The sequence below is a fragment of the Prionailurus viverrinus genome, chromosome C2, assembly GCF_022837055.1.
Source record: "Prionailurus viverrinus isolate Anna chromosome C2, UM_Priviv_1.0, whole genome shotgun sequence".
Classification (NCBI taxonomy): Eukaryota; Metazoa; Chordata; class Mammalia; order Carnivora; family Felidae; genus Prionailurus; species Prionailurus viverrinus.
In genome coordinates, this window is record NC_062569.1 from 48,854,765 (window position 1) to 48,880,992 (window position 26,228).

Sequence of the window (26,228 nt, forward strand, 5' to 3'; positions counted from 1 at the left end):
AAATGTGTAGAGAAAAAATGAGTAATGTTTTTGAAGGAGTGTGCAGACTGTCAATGGAGAATCTGCCTCCAGGTCATGAAGAGGCAGTCTGAGGTAGGCTATGAGAAGGAAGAATGATTGTGATTTACACCATGGAGAAACAGAGAACTCCAGGGCTAATTTATGCCCACAGGTCATGTCATTTAACACAGCAACAACACTGCATAATAAAAGGCTTATGAGTTCTATTTTACAGTTGAAAAAACTGAGGCTGGTAGAGGAGACCTACCTAAGACCTACCTACCTGGTAAAGAGATTTGAATTTAAAGTCAGCTGATTCCAGAATTTGAATTACTAACCTTTATGTGAAATTGCTTTACTGCTAATTAGACCCATGAGAGAACCTAAGGTAAATTCTGACTGAGGTAATGAATGGAGATAATAGGTTATAACAATAGAACAGTCGACAACAGTTTAATAACAGAAACTTAAAGATCATCAGAATACAGTCAGGATCTTTTGAAGTTTATGCTCTCTATACTTACAAAAAAGTGTGTGTGTGTGTGTGTGTGTGTGTGTGTGTGTGTGTGTGTGTATAATGTTGTATTTGTTCTGAAAAGCTAAGCCCTGGATGAAACATGAATTAGCTTTAGTCTTTTGCCTTTAGTCACACCTTGCTAATTGCAATTTCAAACATTATTAGTTAATTATATCAGCTTATAAAAATAAATAATTCTCCAGAGTAATATGGCACTTAGCAGATATTTTGATTTTGCTTACAATAAAAGTTGAAAATCTGATTTTATAGAAAATATTTTAACTGTTTATTTAATTAAAAAAGAAAACATCATCTCATGCAAAGAAAATGAGTCTGAAAGCCATATCCAGTCCATATGTCTGCCACCTGAGACCTCTTTGTTAAAATCATCTTTGTTTTTTTTAACACTTTTGTTTTGAGACACTAGTAATACAGGTTAATGTTGGAAACAAGAGAGAATTGTTAATCTGCAAATTATTTCCCATTACTGACATTCATTTTTTGATTGCATGTCTCTCCACTTGCATTCATGAAGGCTGAGATAGAAAATGATGTTTACATCTGCAAAATGAACTTATAGTCAATATGAGTTAGGAAGCGTCCTTGCTTTTTGAGTTCACTGATGAAGAATGTAAAAAGGGGAATCTTAGTTTGTTAAGGAGAAAAAGCCTAAATGTAAAACTGGAGCCATACTCCCAAAGAATCAAGGCACTTGATTAGGCACTTGCCTACCTGAGGAAGAGTATCTTTGGGGTTTGAAAATTCTGTTCTTGTGTCATCCTAGCAACAGGAAAGTATATGATGGGTTCTCAGACAATGAAATTACATCATTCTTGTTCTCAGAGTTTCCCTACAGCAGAATCTGGGATCATAAAGAGAATGGAGCCATTTGGACTACAAGCATTTGAAACTAATGTTTCTCACAGTGTTTGATTTTTGAAGTCATGCCTCTTTTTATAAGCCTACAATATTTCAGGGAGTTTTTCCCTGAAAATTTAAATACAAAGAAAAACGATGGTAATTTTAGAGGAAAAATATTATTTTGATCTTGAAAAGTGTGGTTTTAATTTCCAGCATGAGAAATTAATGTGATTATTGATTCTTCCAGCCTGCCATAGTCTCTTGTAATCTTATACAGTACAAGAGAGAATACTTCCTAGACCATTTGCAGTGATAGGTCTGTTGCATTGCTTTGTTTTCAGCTCTGATATGGGTGTCCTTTACTTCTTAAAGATGACGGCCCTACATCACTTTACTAAGACTTTTCATTTTCTCTGGCATTCAACTTTTATTATCTCTCTCATAACCTTAAATACTATAAAACAATGCTGACTCATTAATTTAGTGGCAAAAGGTTAACATTTGATAGAATGCTAGAACTTCCAGTCTTATAAATGAATTTTATATATGTTCTTGGTGGCTCAGAGTATTTATTATTAATTTTCTGTTATTAATCACTGTTGCTCTGGATAGTAATCTCCGGAAGCACAGAATTGTTATAGAAGTTGCATGGTTATTTTGTTTTAAAAACATAGATAAATTTGGCATCTATTAACAATAAAACTTTATGGCATCCTTAAAAGTAAAGAAATCCTCTCATCATTTGAAAAATACCTAGACATAATAAATTTTAAATGTCATCAATACAGGGAAAATGACCAGTTCATGATTAATTAATGTTTATAAAATAATACTGTTGTAGAATTGATTGTAGAATATATTTTAATATTCTCCAGTTTTTTTTTTTACCTCTGAAATAGTCTGAGATGAACTATTTTTACTTACTTTTTTTTCCGTTAAAGTTTTTTCTACACAGACAAACTCTGCCACCCTTGTCCCTTCTTGACCTGAGAGTTTTTTGTGTTTTCTGAAAACAGTGGCATATACTTCAAATTTGTGGGTTTTTTTTTAAGATTTTATTTTTAAGTAATCTCTACACCCCATGTGGGGCTCAATCTCAAAACTGATTTCAAGAGTCACATGCTCTCCTGACTGAACCAGACAGGAGCCCCTTAAATTTTGTTTTCAGGCACGCTACTCTGAAAACTTCTTAAAACCCCATAAGAATGAATACAAGAAGCAAAATAATAAAAATACTTTTCTTTCCTGTTCCATTACATAATAATGGACTATAATATAATGTGTTTTTAAACTCTTCAAAGAGTTAATCTCTTTTCAGATACAGGTTTCTCATATGTAGACTTGGGAAGGGAATTTATTTTCTACTCTGGTCTAAGAACTACAGTGGATATAACATCTAAGGGCCTTTTAGACTTCATGCTGTGTTGAATGAATTCTGTCTGTTCCTTTCTTCCCTAAAATAATTATTCAATGTACAAACACGTCACAGAGTTGTTTTAAACCTGGCTCCTTTAAAACTTATCCCAACACTGTGCTAAGAATTGTTTCACATTATAATTTCCTCTCTTTATTTACATTTATGCTTGGATTCATCATTCCCTACTCAGGCAACTTCTCAATAGACCACTTTTCTGTGTTTGTATGCTTATTGGCCCCAACCCCACACTGTCAAGGACTTACTTTTTTCCCCATCAGATGCCACTGTATATGCGTTCTGCTTACAGTTGATGATGCAGCCACAGGGCAGATGGGTCCAGCGTTTGGACAAGACAAACACTGGGGTTACAGTGGTGGCCAGCAGGGTTAGTAGAAAGCTGAGTGTCTCGAAGGGAGGGCTCTGAAACCCTACCACGTGCTGGACCATCATGTGGATCTGCAAAGGCAAAGAGCTTCAGACCTATCCCAGGATACAATTTTCCACTTTGCCAGGCCTTTCCCCCAAGCATGCTGCCCCAGCACCCTTCTCCAGGCTCCTTTCCTGCCTGAGAGTCAGAAGCTCAATTTTGGTGATGGACCACTGGGATCTCTTGGGATGAATGAGGCCCCCTGATTTAGACCACAGGGCTTTGGGTGGTTTCCACTCCTGGGTGCCTGGTCTGTGCCCCTGCCACCTCAGGTCTCCTCCAGAGAAGCACAATTTACAATAGTGGGGACGCTACTGGGAAAACAGGCAGGCATCCTGAAAACCTGCATCTGGTACTCCAGATGGCCTTTGTCACATCCCTGGGCCCTCACTTCACCCCACTCCCCAGCCTGCTTGTCACAGCAGGACACCACCTTCCTGGGTCAAAACTGGGTTCCTTCCTGAAGGCTTGAACAAAAAAGCCTGTTTGCCTCCTCCATAAGAGACTCTTAAAAACTAAGAATAAACTGAGGGTTGATGGGGGATGGGAGGGAGGGGAAAGTGGGTGATGGGCATTGAGGAGGGCACCTGTTGGGATGAGCACTGGGTGTTGTATGGAAACCAATTTGACAATAAATTTCATATTAAAAAAAAAAAGCCTATTTGGTCCGCTCTCTTCCCTCTCTACTTCTGATTGCAACTCTCCGATCTCTCTCTCCCTGCTGAGGATGGGCGGTGTCCTTACTAGGCAGAAATGGATTGGAGAGAAAGGGATGGCAGAGGGTTGGCTGGAAAGAAAACCCTTTTACTACCTCCCTTCTTTTCTGAATATTCCCAGATATTGCTACAGGAGAAGAGAACAACACCCTTGGCCACGTTAGATCTAGGAAAACTGTCCCCCGCGCCCAAAAGTGCTCCCTGTCCCCCTCCCCAATTTTGAAAGGAGAAGCACTTAGTAGCAAAGGCTTCGAAGTCTACAAGCTCTACCGGTGAGCTGCCTTCCCCCAAGTGAGAGTCTAAACCCAGCAGATACATTTGGAAGCGGACTTAACTGTGCGTCTCTTGGGGACTCTCTCAACCGGGGACGCTATTCCCAACACGCACTCATACTGTCTGGTACACACACCCGCGCACGTGAGAAACTGCACTTTTACCATCATGGGCAGCCAAAGGATGACTTTCGTCAGCGCTAGGATCAAAGAGAAGCGCTTCTGCGCTACGCTCACGGTGAAGCTCCTGGTGCCATAGAGAGTCCCCCGGTTCTCACGCCTGCAGGCTCCAACCACAGCGGCAGCCTCGTGTCCCGGCCCCTGCCCCAGCTGTGCCCTCGCTGGTGGACCCGGTCCAAACACAGTGTCGGAGCTGGGGGAGCATCCCCCAGAACAGCGCAGCGCAGGGCCGGGAGCATCATCTGGAGACAAGGAAAGCACTCCCCCCCGACTTGGAGGGGTCCCAGGAGTGGAAGCTCCGCGGGAAATCTCCTGGTAGTTGGCGTGGAGCCTCGGCGGCTCCTCCGAACACAGCAACTGGTGAGTGAGCGGGACAGAGAGGCCGGCGAGGAGTCCGAAGGCCGAAGAGTACACAGCGAAGAGGAGCAGCACGTAGGAACTGGAGCAGTCCGCCAGACAGCCCCACGGCGTGCGCACGAAGGTGCCCCAGCCGCACAGCGGGAGCGCCGAGAGCAGCAAACTGGCTGCCCACACGGTCAGCACCACGCCGAGCACCTGGCCGGATCTTCTGGAGGCTGCCTGGCTCCCCACAGCCCTGTGCATCGAGTAAAAGTTGTAGGAGACTAGGAGAGTCGCCTTTAAGTTGCTCGAGAGGCCCTGGCATAAATATAGTAAGGCAGAGGTGGTGCACAGAGCCTGGAAGTAATCAGGGACCTGGTTTGGCCACTGCAAAAACATGAAGATGGTCACCGACAGGACACTCATGAGATCATCCCCAGACCAGGAAGCCACAAGCATGGACACAACGGTTCTGTTGTGCGTTTTCAGCAGGGAAACTAGTGAATAAATGCTGCCTGCCAGGGCTGCAACAGTCATTAAGCATGTCAGGCAAAACAGATAGATATTCAGAGTTCCTGGCAGATTTAAAAGGTCCGTCGAATTATGATTTTCTTTCCACAGGGTAGAGTCATTTGTTGATAAGTTACTGGAAAATCCAGACATTGTCTTTGGTCAATATTTAATTTCCCTTTCAGTGAGTCTGTAAATATTCTCAAAATAAAGCATGATTGTTAGTTGCAAATCAGATCTCATTTTCTCCTCCCAAGTTTCCCTCTAGAAGTTCCCCGTCAGTCCAGCAGAAAATGATCAGGCATGTCTCCTTTAGATCTGACTCAACCCATATTTAAAAATTGAGTTCCATTTAAGAGCATCAGTAAAAAACTTTTCAACATTCCAATTAAAAACAAACCCCAAACTTCCTCCTGAAACCATCAAGTTTCTGGCATAAATGCAAAAAGCTTCTCAGGTAGATTGAAAAACAATGATGTCTGGCTCCTTTTGTGTCCTTCTTAGGGAGCAAAGCAGCTTGTAGCTTGAGGTAATCAAACTCTATTCACTTTTTAAGAGCAGTAAAGCGATGCATTTGGTTCCAGAGCTGCATTCAAAGGCAGAGAGATTATCAGGTAGGTGTCAGCTTTGCAGGTTCAGAGAGAGACACAAGCAAAACAGAGCGGGGGAGGGGGGATGGTGGGGGGTGGGGGAAGGAGAGGGAGGGAGAGAGAGAGAGAGAGAGAGAGAGAGAGAGAAGGAAAATAAGAGAGAGACAGACACTGAGCACAGCTCCCCGTCGAACCGCTGTGTTCTTCAATCAGCCTGTGATCCTCAGAGCTGCAGGAAGGAGGAGTCAACTCCAAGCAGGAGAGAAGCAGGAACAAAAGGGAGGGGAGTTCAGTGTGTGAGCAAAATGATGTACATCTTCTTAGCCTGCCTCATTCAAAGCAAGAAACGGTGTCCTTGCTAAGCCTTCAGTTTTGGTTCTGACATATAAAACTAGCCAAAATACTCGCTCAGGCTTGATATGAATGACAAATATCATCTTTGAGAGGTCTAAGCTACTCCACTAAAGGATTGCTTCTATTCTTATCTAGACCTCTCTGATACATAATGCTTTAGAGAAAGAATAGTCTCAATGCCATTTTAAAAGAATAGGATGTGCCAGCTTTTGTTTTTTAAATATATATTGTGCTTAATAATAAGAATGTCATTATGGTCTTCATTACACTAAACAAAATTTTGCAGAATCTTTGGGCTTCAGGCATGTAACTATTTTCTGTCAATGTCATCCAGTAAGCAAGCTGCCATTTGAATAAATAATGTTCTCTAGTTGTTAAAGTCAGATAATATTATATAGGGTCTAAAAGGAGATTACCCCCACAAAAACATTCTTAACGGGTGTATTGAGGGTGTCACATACAATAATTGCACCTCTGAATTCATTTAAAAAATCGTCAGCTTTGCAAGATGAGTGGCTCAGCAAAGAAGTAACTGGCAACAGTAGTTCTGTTACCAGAGTCGAGTACTTAATTAAGCCTGACAACTGAAACGACCAGACCCACAAATCAGAGGCACAAACAAGGCCTTATTGGGGCTACAGCTTCAGCTGAAGGGTGACACATCACCAGCAGAGAATAGTTAAGGCTGGCCTCCCAACATGGGAGAGGCCCTGCTTATATAAAGTTCCCGTTCCAGTTCCCACCAGTCCAGTATGCTAAGAGGAAAAAGGGAAAGAAGAAAGGCTTGGTCCTGTTCAGTTGGAGGAGACTCACCTTGATTGGTTGATATTGGCAGGCAACTCAGGCAGTCAGTCCATGGGTGCTTTTTGGAGCCCAGGTCCTCTGTTTTAAGTCTGGCTTGTATATGGCACTGCATCCCAGTTTTGCTCTTGTAAAAGAAGCAGTTTAACAATAACAGCCAATAGAAAGTGCCCCAAGTGAATAATGTTTTTCACTTAAGGCTTGTTCCCATGGTCTCTAACTGTCTCACTTCTGGTCAGGCATTTCCCAGGATGCTTGAGGGTAGCATTCCTCCTCAACTCAGCCTCATGAGCTGAGGGTGCCTTTCCTCACAGTGCTGGGGTCTGAATGAAAGCAGGGAAGAGAAAGTAGAAAGTTACATGATAATGAACTAAGTGAATGGAAATGGTAATAGAACTCTGATCATTCCTTTCATTTTCATGGTAACTGAAGCTATATTTTGAACATGAATCTGCTCATGTGGAAAGTGATTGTGTTAGTCATTGCCATCCATACCCTTCAGTAAACACAGTAGGCACTTTGCTTATGACATGTTGTTTTATTTCCCCTTCACTCAGCAAATGGAAACAAAACCCACCTGTTACAGCTATAGCTCAGCACTCCATTTCTCCTTACCAATAGTAATAGACCTTGCAGCACAGCGTGGGTAAAGAAGAGTCTGAGGATAAATTCATTTTCAAATAGTGTAGCTTCAGAAAGCACAACATGATAAACACGACTTTCTTTTTAAAATCATTTTCAAAGTTCTGCGGTATGCTTTTCTGTCTCTTTTCTCAGACCTATTCTTTCCTCCTCTAAGCAAAAATATTATTTTTCAATATGGAATTTAATCCTGGATTTTCATTTGAGTTGGATGATAAGTATCACACTGTTAAAATACAAAGAGTAGAAATTGAGAGTAGCTGTGGCAATACCATTGGAGGCCTGGAGACATTTCCTCTATCATTAACATCATTTTTGGGTTTTCCATTCAATGTAAATTTAGAAAAGAGACACCTAAGCACCTTGTTGCCCTGGTCTTTAGGATATGACAGAAGAGGCAAGAAGGTTGGAACACTTCCATAGGTTGTGGTAGAATTGCAGCCATTAGGGAGCTAGAAGGGATATCTGTATTTGAACTTCAGACTCTGCTATTGCTGGCTGTGTAATCTTGGGCAAAAATTGTTATACTTTCTCTTCTGTTTCTGTGTCTGTTTCCAAATCTGTAAAATAAGGGGGCTTGTCTGGAGTATTTTTAGGCCCTTTCAAGTTCTAAAATGAGATGATACAATTTTAAAATCAGGTTAACTTTATCATAATTCTATGCCTACTTCACAATAATCAATATTGTCATAATAGAAAAGGGAAAGCCTGTAAGACCTGATGCTTGGGTTCTCCATGCTTGCTCTGACCCTGCTGTGATGGGATGGAGGCCCTTATCAGTATGAAGATTCTATAAAATTCAAGCAGCCTGGAATATTGCACCTACTGAAGGATCCTGGCTGCCCTGGAGATCTGAGTGAACCTACATAAGCTTTGTATGGATGGGAAGTAAAATTTATTTTGTAAGTCACTCATTTTTGGTGTTGAGTTTTACTGGGTGGTAACCTAGCTCATCCTAATATGGTTAGGTATACCATTGCCCCCACACAGTCAGTAAGTGGTAGAGCCAGTTTTAAAAATCATAATCTGGCTCTGCATTCTGAATCACAACCGACATATATTTTCCAATTATTTCCTCTTAGCACCTCATGCTTGGGAACACTTCCAATGGATGTTGATTATCATAAATTTGTTTCTCAGAAAGAATGTTTGAAATGTTTTATTTTCCACAATGTTTTATATTTCAAAAACATTTTTCAAAATGTTAATTTATAAACAACCTTTTACCAAGGTATATGTTTTATAATACATATATTATATATATGGATATGTTACATATCTATACACATATATTTTATATATGAGTTTCTTGAAAGTAGTAATTAGCCATAATCTGAGCCATAATCTCATTTTCTTTACAATATCCTCTTGATCTTAAAAAAAAAATAAATCACTCTAAATGCTTTTCAAATAACCAGTATAACTTTTAGTAGACTAGGAAGAAAGATTTCCAAGAGACCTCTTTGTGCCTTAAAAAAATTTACTCAGTTCCTGTGAGTGAGCCTCGTTCCTCTGTCTCACAATAAAACCTTATGTCTTCAATTATTTAAAATCCAGTCTTCAAATCATTTAATAATATAAATTTATATTGATTTACATAGAAATTATGATTATATCAGACCAGCTGAAGTGAAGCAGTAGTCCACTGCTGCTTTGGTTACTTTAAAACGTATACTGAATATAGCATTACAGCCTAGGAAACAACCTGCAGAGAATTACATGGCAGTAATTTCATTAGGTTTTTAGTTTATGAAGTCCTTGATGTAATGATACCTTTGCAAAGCACTGAAGGCAATTCATTTCTGTAAAAGTCTGTATTATTTATATCTGAAAATCCTGAAAGAGTAGAAAACAGCATAAAAAATTCTTGTTGAATAAGGCAAAGTAACATCCTTTGCTATATAGGGCTTTAGCAATAAAAAAGTAACCACGGGACCAAATGGAAACATTTAGCTTTGTTTTATGATAATTAAAAAAAAGCGTCATAAAGTTAATCGTGAAGGTATAATATTTTTTTTTTGTTTCTAGAAATATAGTGTTATGCAGGCAAAATATTTTAGAGGACTGGCCCAGCTTAAAACTCTTACTAACTTATTATCAAAACTCAAACGAAAGACCTCATAAATTATCCAGCATATGTACAATACATATAATATACAAATAAAATCTAAATTATATAAATGTAATAAATATATAAATTTATTATGTATATATATAATTATATAAAAAGTATATAAAATACATGCATACTCTACTTTAGCTGATGGTTTTCCAAAAAAGTGACTAGCAATTTGGCATCATAGGAGAGCCCTAATGCTGTGATTTATTTTCTTCTTTTTCAATATCTTATCAGAAACCTACAATGTTTAATATGGTCTAATAATTATGAATAAGGGCATAATTTAACATGGCTCAAAGTCAAAGACTAAGTTCATGAATTTAATCTTTAGCAACCTGCTAAATATCCTGTCAACCCAAAAATGCCCCTCTATATTTTGGGGGGTTGTTTCAAAGGTCTCTCAAATGGGAGATTCCATTATTTTTTAAAATCTATTCCCTGGATGAGACAAAATTTGGAAGTATGTATATATACAGTTAATATATGTAATACGTTAATGTAGATTAGCTACAGAAAGAAATAAGATTTGTCATTATGGGTCACTGCTTACTCAGTTTTTACTCATTTTGGGCAAGGACCTTGACTAGGATAGTTATGTAAGGTCCACCTAGCTATATAATAAAGATGGTATCTGGAGGAGAGTTTTTATGTAAAACTGTGTGAAGCTATTGAATGGATTGAAAATAACAGTGCATTCTGTAGATAAAAATATAAATAATATTTGACTACTCTAAACACAATGGTAAACTATAAACTTTCGTTCATTTATTCCACATCTATTTGAATGTCTGAAGGTCAGTCAGACAGTGTGCATTAGTGGTAAACAGAACATTATGTTTTCTGTCCTTGTGAAGCTTATGATCCAGTCATTTTTCATACTATCTTCTCTCTTAAAGTCCCCTCTGATTAACCTTTCATCCAGGGGATTCAATACAATAAATATTTGATGCTTAGGATTAGAATGTCCTTCTGCACAACAAATTGAACAAGTCTTACATTAGAAATGAGGTAATGCAGGGGGACCCCTGTAGCTTATTTTCCCAAGGTCCATTTAAACTACAAGTAGTTTCAATTTTAGTATTTCAAGGATAGAACAATATCCTGAGCTAAGTACTATCACTATAAGTGATATACAAAGGAATTCTGATACTAATTTTTAGTTTCTTTTCAGTAGGGACCTGATGAAAATTCATAAGTAGCTATGAGATTAGTTCTTGGTTCTAGTCTGGTCCAGATTTCTTTTCATCTTGCATAGTCCCTGGTATGCTAGTCCTCAATTATTATGTGACCGCCCCTTCCCCTCCCTGCCACCATCATTCCTGTTCCACATCCACGTGTGCTGGGACATTGCTTCCTTAAGTAAAGCCTTTCTTAGTGTTTTCAGAAACTTTACATCTATAAATGCTAAAGGTTTGCTTTAAGTACCCAAACTTCATCGACCATGTTCTTAAAGATGGTTTCTCTTTCCAGTCCTTTGTGAGATAAATGCCACTCATTTCCCTAGGAATGGCTTCTCTGTGTTCAGTGCTCTGGCTTTGCTTTCTTACCCGAGCAGTCTGCCCTATAGGAGCATCATCATCTTGCCTTGAGGTGATATCTGGGGCATGGTAATAGGAAATATGTTTTATCTCCTGTCTTTTGGCAGGAAGTGTACTTATTGAGGTCCCTTACTTCATTAAGTAAAGGGAATGACTTAGAAATATTTCTTGGTTTATTTTAGAGGTTGGCAAACTATGGTCTGTCTTTATAAGTACACTTTTAAGGGAACATAGCAACACCCACTCATTTAAGTCTCTTTATGGTTACTTTCAAGCTACAACAACAGAGTTGAACCCTGAGTAATTGTGGCAGAGACTGTGCAATCAACAAAGCCAAAAATACTTATTATCTGGCCTTTAAAAAAAATTGTTGAGCCTTGGGTTATCTAAAAGAGGAGCATGTTAATGCACAGTGATCTCAAATTGATAAAATGTTTGGGTCATTTGTGAGAGTCAGCACATCCACATCTTATGTATTCTAACATATATAAGAATATGTATTATATAATTAATTTTATATTAATATGTAAATACATTTATATGTAATTAATAATAATGTCAATAACATCAATAACAATGTCTAACATTTATTTTAGTTCTTATAATGTGCTGGACAGTCTTCAAAGTTATTTACATGTATTAACTAATTTCACAATTCTATGATGTAAATATTAGTTTTAGCCCCATTTTCCAGACAAAGGAACTGAGGCACAAGAATAAATAACCCATCTAAAGTCACACTGCTGTTAAGTGAAGGGATTCGTTTTTGAACCCATGTAATCCAGAGACAGAACCCTGGCTTATAGAAGAGGCAGATTGTATGTGCTTTATTTTTCTGCCCTATTCTCTAGATTTCTTGCCTTTGCAAACATCCTGTGAACTTCAATAAATCAGAGGGATTGCTGGGGAAGAGAATGTCCTGAGGCAACACACATTTCTGAGGTCCTAACTCAGTAAATAGAATGATGCAGATGGCCACCCATTGTTTCTTTTCATTTAGTATCATTGAACTCCAAGGGTTTTAAAGACATTATCTCAGTAGCTCTTACTTCCCCAAGGAGTAGCGAAGCTTTATCCAAACTCTACAGCTGACAAGTTAGAGCATGCAAGCAAAATCACATGCTCAAGATGATACTATGATTCAGTGACTAAGGTAAAAATGGACCTTCCTTCTTTTCCTCATTTGTTACTTATTCACAAGGGCAAAGGTGTCTGGATTTTGTTCTGAGAAATACCCCAGGTTTTGGGTTGTGTTTGAATGGCAATTTTATTTATTTATGAGGAAATTATAAAATCTTGAATGAAAGAAAGACATGGTAATGGCTTAGAACTAGTAGTCCTATAATGGTGAAAGTGATACCAATTCTCTGGTCACTGTGGTAGAGAAGCTGGAATCCAAAAACCTAGATGTGATTTCTCTCTCTTCCTTTTTTCCTTCCTTCCTTCCTTCCTTCCTTTCTCTTTCTTTCTTCCTTTCTTTCTTTCTTTCTTTCTTTCTTTCCTTCCTTCCTTCCTTTCTTTCTTTCTTTCTTTCTTTCTTTCTTTCTTTCTTTCTTTCTTTCTTTCTTTCTTTCATGTTTATTTATTTTTGAGATAGAGAGCACCAGCAGGGAAGGGGTCTAGAGAGAGGGGGATAGAGGATCTGAAGCCAGATCCGCGTGAGCCAGAGGCCAGCCCAGGGCTCAAGCTCACTAACTGTGAGATCATGACCTGAGCCAAAGTCAGAGGCTCAACTGCTCAACCGACTGAGCCACCCAGGTGCTCCACCTGGATGTGATTTCTAACGCTCATCAGGCTTGCTTTGAATCCTTCAACAAGCCACTTAATCTTTTCTATAGCTCAGCTCCTCTATCTTCATAGACAGGATAATAATATCTATCCTGAAGAACTTTAAGAGCTCAGATGAAAAGCATCATAACAGCTTAGAATAAATAATGGTGAGTTTCTGGTATGCTTATCTTCATAACTGACAGTTATCTTCAAAACATCATCAGCCTGGGTTCTCTGGTAGATAATAATAAAGGGGAAACAGTTATGATGAGGAAACAGTTATCTCCTTCCTTTCCTTCCATGTCCAATACATAATCAGAACCACAAAGTCACTGCACACATTATGCCATTTCTCATTTGACGCTCAAATTAAAATGTGCAATGAAAAGGAGGAAGAGAAGAGGAGTGTGTGGGGGGAGAATTATAGTAGACCTGTGGTATCTAGGCTGATACATTTTGGTACTGGTGGTGGTAGGTATTGGGGTTGGAGGAATATGGCCCGCCTAGCAAGGTCAGGGGTAAGAGATACAAACTGATAAACACAGATTGTATATTTTAAAATTGATTTGTCCAGGAAGGATTTTTTTTTAATGTTAATTTATTTTTGAGAGAGAGAATGTGAGCAGGGAAGGAAGGCAGAGAATCCAAAGCAGGCTCTGCACTGTCAGCACAGAGCCTAGCGTGGGTCAAACTCACGAATCGCAAGAGCATGACCTGAGCCAAAGTCAGATGCTTAATTGACTGAGCCACCTAGCTGCTCCTGTTCCAGAAAGGATTTGAGATGAAAGCCATTAAGTGAGACTCGAAAATGGGTTAAATATAGATACAAAGTGATGACAACAAAACCCCCAAATAAAACAAAACAATGCTCTCACTATGCAGAAGTTAATTCCTATTATCAGTTTCATGTGTACATACAAATGGAATCTATATACATATGTGATCATACTTACATCTTTTGTGTTTTTTTATGGATCAGACTACAATGGAGATCACTTCATATCAGCATTTCATTCCTATTATATAGCTGTTTTGTATTTGACTATGTGAATGAATTATACTTTATTTAATTAGTTACTTAAAAAAAAAAGTTGTAAGGGGCACCTGGGTGGCTCACTTGGTTAAACGTCTGACTTAGGCTCAGTTCAAGCCTTGAGTTGCACTCTCTGCTGGCAGCTCAGAGCCTGGAGCCTGTTTTGGATTCTGCGTCTCCCTCTCTCTCTGCCCTACCCCCACTTGCACTCTGTTTCTCTCTCTCTCTCAAAAATAAATAAACATTTTAAAAAATTTAAAAAAAGTTGTAAGGGTTTTTTTTCTGATTGTTTTGCTGTGAAAAGTAATATTGAATGAGCATCCTTGTACATATATCAAAGCATTTTTTATAAGTACATATCCAAGGTAAATTCCATATATTAGAATTGCTGAGCCAGTCACTTTAAATTTTGACAGATTTGACTATGTGCCTACCAACAAGTTGCACCAATAGCAATAGCATAAACTCAAACTGTTAGAGTTTATTAAGACTGCCTGTTTTTCTCACATTTTCACGAGTACTGAACATTTTGAAAAATTTTAATTTTTCATCAGTCTACCAGGTTAAAAAAATATGGATTTATAAGTGCCTGTTGTGTGTGAAGGGAAAAAGTTTATATGTTCAGATATTTATTCTGAATTTGTCAGTTACATTTTGATCTTGTTTATGATTAATTTTTATTTTTTAAAAAGATTATATTTTATTTAGGCTATTGCACTTGAAAGAGCATTCATTAATGGGAAACCACTCAAAGATAAATGGGGGCCTGGGTTGTATAGAGGCAAGTGAACAAAGGAACTACCGATAGAGTTGGAGAGGGGTCTTATCTGGAAAAATGCCAGAACGTGGTTGTCCTTTGTATTTAGTGATTTCCAGAACATAAAGGGTGGGAATCTCTCAACCATTACTGTTCTCTTGGAGCCAATGGCTCAGATAAAGTTCAACGTAGTCATACTCCCCTTTTGTTCAAAATAAATTTGGTCACTGAACAACTTCGAGATCATCAAAATCTTCATGAGTGGGGACAAGCAGGATCTAAGAAATAGTATCTCAAGGGAACTTGTTAATCTACTTATGTTTTTTTTTTTTTAAAGAAGTTTTTACTTTTTTTTAAATGTTTGTTTATTTTTGAGAGAGACACAGTATGAACAGGCAAAAGGAGAGAGAGAGAGAGAGAGGGAGGGAAAGAATCCCAAGCAGACTCCACGCTGTCAGCACAGAGTCCGACACAGGGCTCCATCCCACAAACCACGAGATCATGACCTGAGCCAAAGTCAGACACTCAACTGACTGAGCCACTCAAGCACCCCAAGAAGTTTTTACTTTTAAGGCAAATTATTAATATTTTCATTTGTGTCACACAAAATACTTCACATCAAAAGCATACAGTAAATTCTGTCATTTGTACTAATATGGAAGCACTTTTTGCATTTACATTTTTACTTGTTGAATATATTTGGTATGAGAATTTAGAAGAGAATTTAGAAAAGGATTTTGCTTGGTTTTTATTTCCCAGGTATCTATCCAGTTGCTCCAACATATTTTATATAACCTATCTTTTCACAACTGATTTGATATGGCACCTTTAGCATATAGGTATAATAGTTTCCCATTGAAATAATGCCTATTTCTAATTCTCCATTCACAGATTATTTTCTGTTGATTTCTTTCCAATGAAATAATATTTTTACATAAATTCCGTTGGACTATAATATGCATAAGAAAAATGTGCAAGTGGGGCACCTGGGTGGCGCAGTCGGTTAAGCGTCCGACTTCAGCCAGGTCACGATCTCGAGGTCCATGAGTTCAAGCCCCGCGTCAGGCTCTGGGCTGATGGCTCGGAGCCTGGAGCCTGTTTCTGATTCTGTGTCTCCCTCTCTCTCTTCCCCTCCCCTGTTCATGCTCTGTCTCTCTCTGTCCCAAAAATAAATAAACGTTGAAAAAAAAATTAAAAAAAGAAAAAAAAAAGAAAAATGTGCAAGTGATAAATGTACAAATCAATAAATTTTCACAAAGTGAGCTCACCTGTGTAAATAGTACTTAGGTGAAGAAATACTTTACCAAAATGTCAGAAGCCCTCTGTGCCCCTTCCATTTACCATTCGCCCCAACCCCAAGAGTAACCAATGTCCTGACTTTTCGTCTGTAATTATAAACTAGTTTTCCTTGGAAATGTAAAGTATGCACTCTTGTGTGTCTACCTTCATTTGCTCAGCATGATGTTTGTGAGATTCATCCATGTTTTTTAATATAGTATTTCTTTCTCTTTGGTATATAAATTCCAAATTTATGAATATCCCACAGTTTATCAATTCCACCAGAGATGGACATTTGTGTTGTTGTCAGTTCAGAGTTATTACAAGCAAATGCTTGTAGATTTTACCCTACTTGCAAGCTAATAAGTTCGCTTGCTGCAGTTTCATGACAAAATACAGGGGATTTCTGGTTCAGGAATAAAGAATTTTACTACAGCAATAGCAATAGAATATCGGTATTTTCTTGTGCCAATTTCCCAAGCCCAACTATCCTCTGGGTAACACGCAGAAGGCCAGATGACCACCTGTACACACAGTGGAGATTGGTTTGCAGGAGAGAAACCCTTAACTAGCTTAGGGAATACAAATAGTTTATCATGAGCAGTAAGCATACCTGCCCTTCACTCTTGAGGGAGACACTATTTTTTCTTCCAAGGCTGTAAGCAAACCTGCCTTTTACTTTGGAAACACATCACTGAAAAGAGAATCTAGAAAGACAGTCAGTTCTCTGTTTGTAAGACATGTAGAAACATGAGATATGCATGGATAATTATCTCCCAGTAAGAACAGAACAAGTATACCCACTATTACCATTACTGTTGCACATATCGATGGGGGTCCTAACCAATGTTATGAGGAAAAAAATACAAACGATTTTGAAAGGGATGAAAGTTGAGGAAGAAAACTAGCATTATATGCAAACGATAATGATCATAAACCTAGGAAACAAAAGAACTTACAGACAAATTATTACAACTAAAAAGAGAATTTGTTGGGCAAAAGATCAATTTTTAAAAATCAGTAGCAGCAATAACCAACTAGAAAATGTAATAAAATACTTATTTTCATAATTTCAGCCCTTGAAGCAGTAAAAATCATGAAATGTCTGAAGAATTAATTTAACCATGAACACTCAAGCCCTACTTGGGAAAAACCTTAAAACTTTAACAAAAGGTCTAAGAAGATGACTTAAATAAATGAAAAGATATTCCATGATTCTGGATAATGTGACTTAGTATTACAGTGATAGGAATTCTTTCTAAATTTATCAGCATATTCAAAGCATTTCCAATCAAAAATCTAGTTGAAGTTTTTTTGAAGAACTCAATGAACAACTTAAAATTTATTTGGAAGAATAGAAGTTCATTAATAGCCAAATTAGTGTTATAAGAGCAAAATAATACATGCAATGAAGCCCTTGTTCTAAAGGTGGCATGATATTAGTACAAGAACACATGAACTAACAATGCAACAGAACAGTGAGTTCAGAGACAGGCCTGTGCATTTCTGACAACATATATTACAAACATATCACCATGAAGCTATAGAGTAGGTGATGGCTTCCTTTATGGAGAAAAATAAAAATGGACCCTAACCATGTACCATGTATGAAGGTGATTTTGGATGAATGAGAGACTTAAATGTAAAAGGCAAACTATTAAGATCTTTTGTAATCCAAAGAAGTGAAGGTCTACTAATTAAAACTGAAAACATACAAATCAAAAAGGAAAAATATTGATGAAGCTTTTTACACCAAAATTAAGAATTAAATATTTCTGCTAAAAACCAAATACCGTGGACAAGGCTGGTAGAGAGATTACAAAAGGAAAGAATATTTTTATGATTGCTAAAACCAAAGAAAAACAAAAGATGATTAATGTCTATCAAACGTAATAGCTTCAGGGTTCCTGGATAGCTGGCTCAGCCAATTGAGTGTCTAACTCTTGGTTTCGGTTCAGGTCATGATCTCAGGGTTGTGGGATGGATCCCCATGTTTCTGTCTTTCTGTCTCTCTGTCTCTCTCTGTCAGGGCACCTGGGTGGCTCAGTCGGTTATGGTCTGACTCTTCATTTTGGCTCAGGTCACGATCTCAGGAATTGTGAAATTGAGCCCCACATCAAGCCTTGCTCTGAGCTCTGAGCACGGAGACTGCTGAAGATTCTCTCTTTCTTCCTCTGTCCCTCTCCCCCACTCACATGTGCTCTGTCTCTCAAAATAAATAAATAAACTTCAAAAAAAAAAAAAAGATCCTCTTTCTGTCTCTCTCTCTCCCCCTGCCTCTCCCTCTGCGCCTCTACCTTGCTTGCTCTCTCTTTCTAAAATAAAAATTAAAAAAAAAAAATAATAGCTTCATCTGTAACTGGCTTATTTCACTTAGCATAATATCCTTAAGATTCATTTGTATTGTCACATATTGGAGAATTTCCTTCTTTTGTAAAGGCTGAATAATGTCCTCTTTTATGTATAGATCACATTTTCTTTATCTACTCATCTACAAATGCACATTTAGGTTGTTTCCACATCTTAGCTGTCACGAATAGGGCTTCAATGAACAAAGACGTGCAAATATCTCTTCAAAATGACTGATAGTACTGTATAGGACACTTGAACAAATTAAGAGAGTAGATCTCATGTTAAGTGTTCTTACAACAATAAAAGAAGAGAAGAGAAGAGAAAAAAAAAGAAAAGAAAAGAAATAGCTCTAAATAAACATTCAGAGGACAACCATCCCAATGTAAAAACTGGAAAATGGTATGAACAGACAGTTTATTGAAAAGGAAATCCTAAAAGCCAAGAAACATATGAAGAAATATAAAAAATAGAGAAATGCAAATTAAAGCAATGATCAAATATTTCGCACCTATTGAATTGACAAAAATAAAAAAGCTGAATGATGCCAAAGTTTAGCAGGGATATGGAAATATAGAAACTTTCTGCATTGTTGGTTACAGTTATGGCGTGATGCAGTCTTTCTGAGAAAGCACTTTTCTGGGGAGATTAAGGAAATTCAAATCTATAACCTGGTATTTATATGAAGGTTTCATACATATACATAAGTGGACATGTACCAGTGTGTTTGTCATAGTCTCGGCTGTGTGAGTGGTGAGTTGAGGTTATAGTGCCCATAACTGGAAGAGAGAATAGCCAAATGTGGTTGATGAACATAGGCCGCTGTGAAAAATACTGGTGAGTCACACACAGAACAATAGGAATGAGTCTTAGAAACTTCGGTGTTTAAAAAAAGCCAGTAGGGAAATGTAGGTACGATACTATTTACATTTGTTGGAAATAAGTGCACATAAAACATTGAGTCACATTTTATAAGGAGACACTGAAACAAAAATGTAAATAGTAAACACAATAATACATTGGATCCCTAAGGGGTAAGGGAAATAGGATCAGGGTATAGAAATAAAAGGAAAAAAAATTATTTCATTTGGGTTTTCAAATATATTTGCATAGAGTTGAGCAAATCATTCTCCAATATTTTTTTATGATTTTCCCGGATCTTAGCTATTTCTCTCCTTCTAAGTTCCATTTTGAATATATATTTTTTATTTTGGCACTCTACTTGCTTGATTAGATTGTAGTGGATGATCTATTTTATTGCTTTATATAAAGCACCAGCTTCTGAATTTATTTTCTAATCCACTGTTTTTCTTCTTTTAACTCATTAAATTTAAAAACTATTTTGGGGGTGCCTGGGTGGCTCAGTCGGTTAAGCTTCCAACTTAAGCTCAGGTCACAGTCTCGCGGTCCGTGGGCTCAAGCCCCGTGTCAGGCTCTGTGCTGACAGCTCAGAGCCTGGAGCCTGCTTTGGATTCTGTGTCTCCCTCTCTCTGCTCTGCGCCTGCTTGCATTCTGTCTGTCTCTCTCTCAAAAATAAATATTAAAAAAAAAGTAAGAAACCACTATTATTATTTTTAACTTCTTGGATTACATAATTATTAATTCCATTTGTTTTTGCTTCACAATGTGAATGCTTGAAAATATATATACAATGTATATATTAATATATACAATTATTTTTTAAAATCTATACTTTGTTACAGCTAAATAGCTAAATCGCATAGATTCTGATTTGAAGTGAGAACGGAAGTATTAGTCTGTTATGTGCTGGAACCAGATGGTATTTTCCCATTGTGAATATACTGCTGTGTATGGAGAATAATTCTGGAGTAAAGTAGCATCTTCTCTTTTGAGCTCAAATTAATCTTGTTTCTTCATTTCCAACTGTTTGGATATGTTTATTTCATTGAATGAACATCACATTAAACCCTTATTCCAATTTCAGTGGCAAACCCTACTAATCACAATAGGATTTATCTGTTGCTTGAAAATGAATAACTTTCTGTTTTGGGTTTTGTTTCCTTGGGTGTTCCCTGGCTATGGTGGATACTAGAGTCTTCTCTGATGCCTCCTCGAAGAACTGGCAGATTTACATGGTATGAGCAACACAGGAGGGGAGATGAAGGAGAATGTAAGGGTTCATATTACTTTCATTATCATCATTTAAAAATTTATATGCAATTTGGCTGTTTTTCATTTGGATCCAAAGTTATTTGAAAGGTTTTCATTTTAATTGCCAGGTGGGAGGATTAAAAAAACATTTTCTCCATACTTCTAGTAGTATTATACTGAATGAGAGAAAATGACCACACTATTTATAAATTTTGGAATGACTGCTAGGAATTTACCCAAGGGATACAGGAGTACTGATGCATAGGGGCACTTGTACCCCAATGTTCATAGCAGCACTCTCAACAATAGCCAAATTATGGAAAGAGCCTAAATGTCCATCAGCTGATGAATGGATAAGGAAATTGTGATTTATATACACAATGGAGTACTACGTGGCAATGAGAAAGAATGAAATATGGCCCTTTGTAGCAACATGGATGGAACTGGAGAGTGTGATGCTAAGTGAAATAAGCCATACAGAGAAAGACAGATACCATATGTTTTCACTCTTATGTGGATCCTGAGAAACTTAACAGAAACCTATGGGGGAGGGGAAGGAAAAAAAAAAAAAAGAGGTTAGAGTGGAAGAGAGCCAAAGCATAAGAGACTCTTAAAAACTGAGAACAAACTGAGGGCTGATGGGGGGTGGGAGGGAGGGGGGGGTGGGTGATGGGTATTGAGGAGGGCACCTTTTGGGATGAGGACTGGGTGTTGTATGGAAACCAATATGACAATAAACTTCATATATTGAAAAAAATAAATAAATTTTGGAATGAATTTAGGTTTTTGTGGTCATATAAGATTTAATTCATTTTTTTTTTAATTTTTTTTTTCAACGTTTATTTATTTTTGGGACAGAGAGAGACAGAGCATGAACGGGGGAGGGTCAGAGAGAGAGGGAGACACAGAATCGGAAACAGGCTCCAGGCTCTGAGCCATCAGCCCAGAGCCCGACGCGGGGCTCGAACTCACGGACCGCGAGATCGTGACCTGGCTGAAGTTGGACGCTTAACCGACTGCGCCACCCAGGCGCCCCAAGATTTAATTCATTTTTTTGAAAATCCATAGGTATTTAAAAAGAAGCTATATTCTCTATTTCAAGGTACAGCATTTCACAGACTTTCATACAACTCTACTCTGGACTACAGTGTTAAAAGATAAACTGAGGCATATTAAAAATTTTAATAATTTATTTTAGCAAAAATCGATTTGAATTGGGTGGCCCGAACCAGAAGTAGTTAGAAGTGCTTCTCTGAGAGGAGCTAGCAGAACTACTTATAGTGGGAAGGTATGGAAGCAAAGAAAGGAAATGATTGATTGACTATAGCTTAAAACCTAGTTGGCTATTTTGCAGTTGGTTGTCCTTACATTTCCATTTCCAAACTTGGAGGCATTTGTAGGTTTAGATTTTGGTTTGTTTATGTAGGCCACCATGGCATTAGAGTCACCTCCATCTAATGGCCTCCTCGTTTAAGTTAGCCATGGAGACATAGGATTGTTCTTGTCATCCTCTCACCACCTTCTGTACAAAATTTACTTGTTTGGACAGCTTCATTAAAGGTGGAGTTTTATTCTCTGTTTTTCATTGTTCTCTTTTAGGGCAGGAGTGGTTAGTTTTTGTTTTTTTAGTGTTTGTTTATTTTTGAGAGAGAGAGAGAGTGGGGGAGGGGCAGAGAGAGGTGGGGGGCAGAGGATCTGAAGGCTCAAACTCACAAACAGTGAGATCATGACCCAGCCCAAGTGGGCCACTCAACCGATAGAGTCACCCAGGTACCCAGGAGTAGTTAGTTTTATAGAGGACAGTTGAGTAGAAAAACCTTTTCACTATTATCTTTCATTGGAAATCCCCCTAATAAATACAGTTTGAAAATAATAATGATAATGATAATGATAATGAAGCCCAAGTTAAATATCTAGAGCTCAAGAATTCATTTGCTTCAAGTGAAAGCAGAGAGCCTATGCTGTACTCATGTTTGACAGTAAACATCCTTCAAAATACTTCCCAGGACTCCTCCAGTTCTCTCTTTATACTGACATTTTATTGTACTGAAGATTCTCAGATTCTTAGAATCTTAGGGGATTGTTAGAACAAAACCTGATGTATATATAATAATAATAATAATAATATATATATGTATATATATATTAATAGAGTTTGGTTATAATGGGATTCAGCCAATTAAAAAACCTAAAATTTGCATTTTATAAATATTTATAATATAAAATTAATATAAATCCTATAGTCAACTTTCTTAAACAAAGCCAATGAACACTACCAGTTGGTAACAGAACTGATTAATAGTAAGGATAAGAAAAGATCTTAATATATATCAGTAGTAGGTAAATAGATAAATAATAATTATGAAAGAGCAAAGGAAAACCTGCATAATGATTTTCTCTTCTTTCAGAGTCCCCTGCTAGGAAGATTTCAGATTGTATTGTGTCACACGAGCACCCAATATTTGTTTTATTGAGTTGAACTAAACTGCCTTTGTAAACAAACAAACAAGAAAATGGCGAAGAAATAAAGATGTAGCTAGAATCATAGCATCCTATCATTTTAGGTCAGGTTCTCAATCTCTGAAAAAAATTTGGGTGTCTTGACCATGTTGAGACTGAGAGGAGTTTTTAAAGCATTCTAAATAAGGGGCTCTTGAAGAAACTAGGTATGGAAAAGTCTGAGGAAAAAGCGTTTTTAGGGTTTTGATGGTAAAAGTAATAATAGCTTGCATTTATTGAGTGGTCATTACATGCAAGGGTCTCTTCCAAATGCTTTCCGTACAGCCACTGCTGAACATTTATGGGGTTTTCACATGGAAGTGAGATTAGATATGTTCTTTGATTCTCCATCTGAAGAAATTAGGACCATACTGTGCAAATTAGAAAGAGGCAAATTTAAAGTGAATAGATAAATTTTAAACCACCAGGACTCTTTGAAGTGGAAATGAAGATCTCCCAGAGTAGTGAGATTCCCTATCATGGGAAGTGTCCAAAGAACATGCAGGTTCTCACTGGCCCGGGACGTTTTCAAGATAATTCATAATTCCAATTGGCAGTTAGGCTGAGTGACATTGAAAGCCTCTCTCCATTCTGAAAAATCCATGATTCTAGGATCCATTTCTTGGATCTTTTTAAAGAAATTAATCATTTTTAGAAACAAAAATGCAGGCTTTCAGTATTGAGATGTGGAAGTTATTAGTAAATTTAAACTTGTCCTACAATATTTTAGGACAGACATTAAAGTTGTAAGTTGCAGGCCAGTTTGTATTTGATTAATAAAACCAATAAAATACACTCATCTCTCTAAAACATAGCCCTATAAGAGAGTTTTTACTGTTAACCTAGCCGATAACCAACATACAATTCCCATCACTGTATTGAAGATGACAAGCGTGCTATGAGACTATAAAATATTCTTTTGGTAGTGCCACTTACCTACCATTAAATACATGTAATATATAAATCTAGTTCTTTAGAGATTTCAGATTTTTCCCTCTCTCCTTCCCTCCCCTTCTCTCAGTCCCTGTTTGTGTGTCTCTCTTCTTGTTTCTTACGTAGTTCTTCCAGACACAGAATTTTCTTTTAGGAACTTGTGGAAACAGAAATGGTATGGAGGCAAAATATAATTAGAACTTTTTGTTCTAAATATAATTAGAACTAATATATAAATTATATAAATTATATAAATTATATAAAATATAATTAGAACTAATTCTTCTGAGAACTACAGAAATGGACTCTTTATCCTTTATTACACTCCAGCATCCTTAAAATGAGGATGCATCAGTACTTTTTTTCTATATTACTTTTAATATTTTTATTTGTAAAGTGACTTACAGTTAACTAAGAAATTTCACCCATGTTGTGATCATCTTTACTCTCAATAAAGTATAGTTGAATTCACAAATATTTGCCAGCATTCATTATCACTTGCCTTTTGCATATGCTAACAGACCTTTAACATTTACAATAGCTACATTTCAGACTATTTCAGTGTGTACAAGGAATTACGATGGCATATAATTTCCCTCATATAATTTTTTTTTCTGGTCAAGAACTATCTCTTTTTGGGAAGCTCCTAATTCTCTGCATTTTAGTCACCATCTTGAACATTTGACTCTGTTTCAGAGAACACTTTAAATAAAGAACAATGTTTCTGTGATTACAAATAGATTGCAACAAAATTTGTGGAGTTTGAGATGCTAGATTTACTCACCAGCTAAATGTCTCACTCTTACACAAAAGACTTGTCATGCACAAATTGGCAAAACTAGTGATAAATTAATACATGGCATGAACTTTTTAGATGCTTAGAAATACTCAACATGATGAATGGATGAATGTTGGATTGGGAATGACAAGCCCCAGCTATGTGTCAAAGAAAGAACTGACTTTCAGTTTCTGGGAACTGCTTTCATGTTTGGAGTGTTTATCTGAAGTCAGTGTTGACAGGAACATAATATTTTATGGGGCTTTAGAGACTTTGATAACATGGAAAAATATTCCTTATGGAATTAGCAGAATAAAGAACTTGTTTCTGCCTTAACTCTGTGGTTCTGAGGCTGTGCATTTTATGGCCCCAATAGTAGTTGGGTTGTGAGTAATTTTTGAAGGAGACTCTGGAGGTTTGTCTGTGCTTTGGAGGAATGGCTTGAGTGCTTTAGAATCTAATGAAGTGTTTCTCTGAAGCTATCAAGATGGCTAGTATGGTGAACTTTTCCCAACTGAGATTTCATGTAAGAATAATCAGAGATAGCACATTGAGGGCATAGTAGGCTTTGTGGTAAAAATCTCAAATATCTGATGTCTTTCTGCAAAGAGTAAGATTGATTGCCTACAGGCACTGAGACTTTGTAATTCAAGTAAATAGATAAATCAGTTTCCACCATTTAAACCTGAGTTTGACACAAATCCCTAGATGTGTTATGTGCAATTTGCATCTAAGCATAAAAGTCACAGAATCATGACTCATTCTTCTTACCTACCTACTCCAGAGTTAGTGATTGATTTTTTTTGTAAGTCTAGAGAGCAACTATAATCCAGATGATGAGTACAGCTTTTTAAATTTTACTAATAAATTGTTTAAGAACTAAATCAGTATTGTGATATTTTCAAGCTAGTTTTTACAAAGACTCTACAGACTGTTAGGAATTTCATAGCATTTTGCTATTACCTAGTTGTGATGGGTGACTCAAAGTTAAAAATAAATGTGGTCTAGTGCATTAAGCTCTGTATTTTGGTAATTATCCTAAACTGAGTGTCAGTCCATGTCATTATAAATAAAAGTTTAAAGCACAGGACGAATTTTAAGAGTAGTCAATATTATTAAACGCAGACAAAAGATACAGGGTCCCTGAAATAGCCCCATGTATTTTAAAGGAAAGTATTTTTATTTTTCCTTGGAAGAGCTTAAAGTCTCAATCTGCTGTTAGAATCAAAGGACTGCACAGCTGTAAAGGACCTTTGGATCATTAGTCAACGCCTTATTTTGGAGAGTTGGAAACTGAGGCTCAGAGAGGCTAAGTGACTCACTCAAGGTCAGGAGCGAGCTAATGGAGAGCTGGCCCTGATTCCATGTCCATCAAGAATTAAATAATGCTTTAATTTCTTTGGCAGCAATTTTAAGAATATGAACTTTCCTGATTC

General features: G+C 37.3%; 1 protein-coding gene across 1 annotated transcript in view; it reads right to left on the reverse strand.

The window, feature by feature from the left end:
- GPR149 (G protein-coupled receptor 149) overlaps positions 1-5,392 on the reverse strand; it is a 67,485-nt gene extending 62,093 nt beyond the window's left edge. Inside the window, exons 1-2 of the mRNA XM_047874828.1 lie at positions 4,376-5,392; positions 3,059-3,251 (exon numbers count right to left, since the gene is read on the reverse strand). Coding sequence (XP_047730784.1) covers positions 3,059-3,251; positions 4,376-5,392 — 1,210 coding nt within the window. The remainder of the gene's footprint in view (positions 1-3,058; positions 3,252-4,375) is intronic.
- Between the last annotated feature and the right edge of the window lie 20,836 nt (positions 5,393-26,228).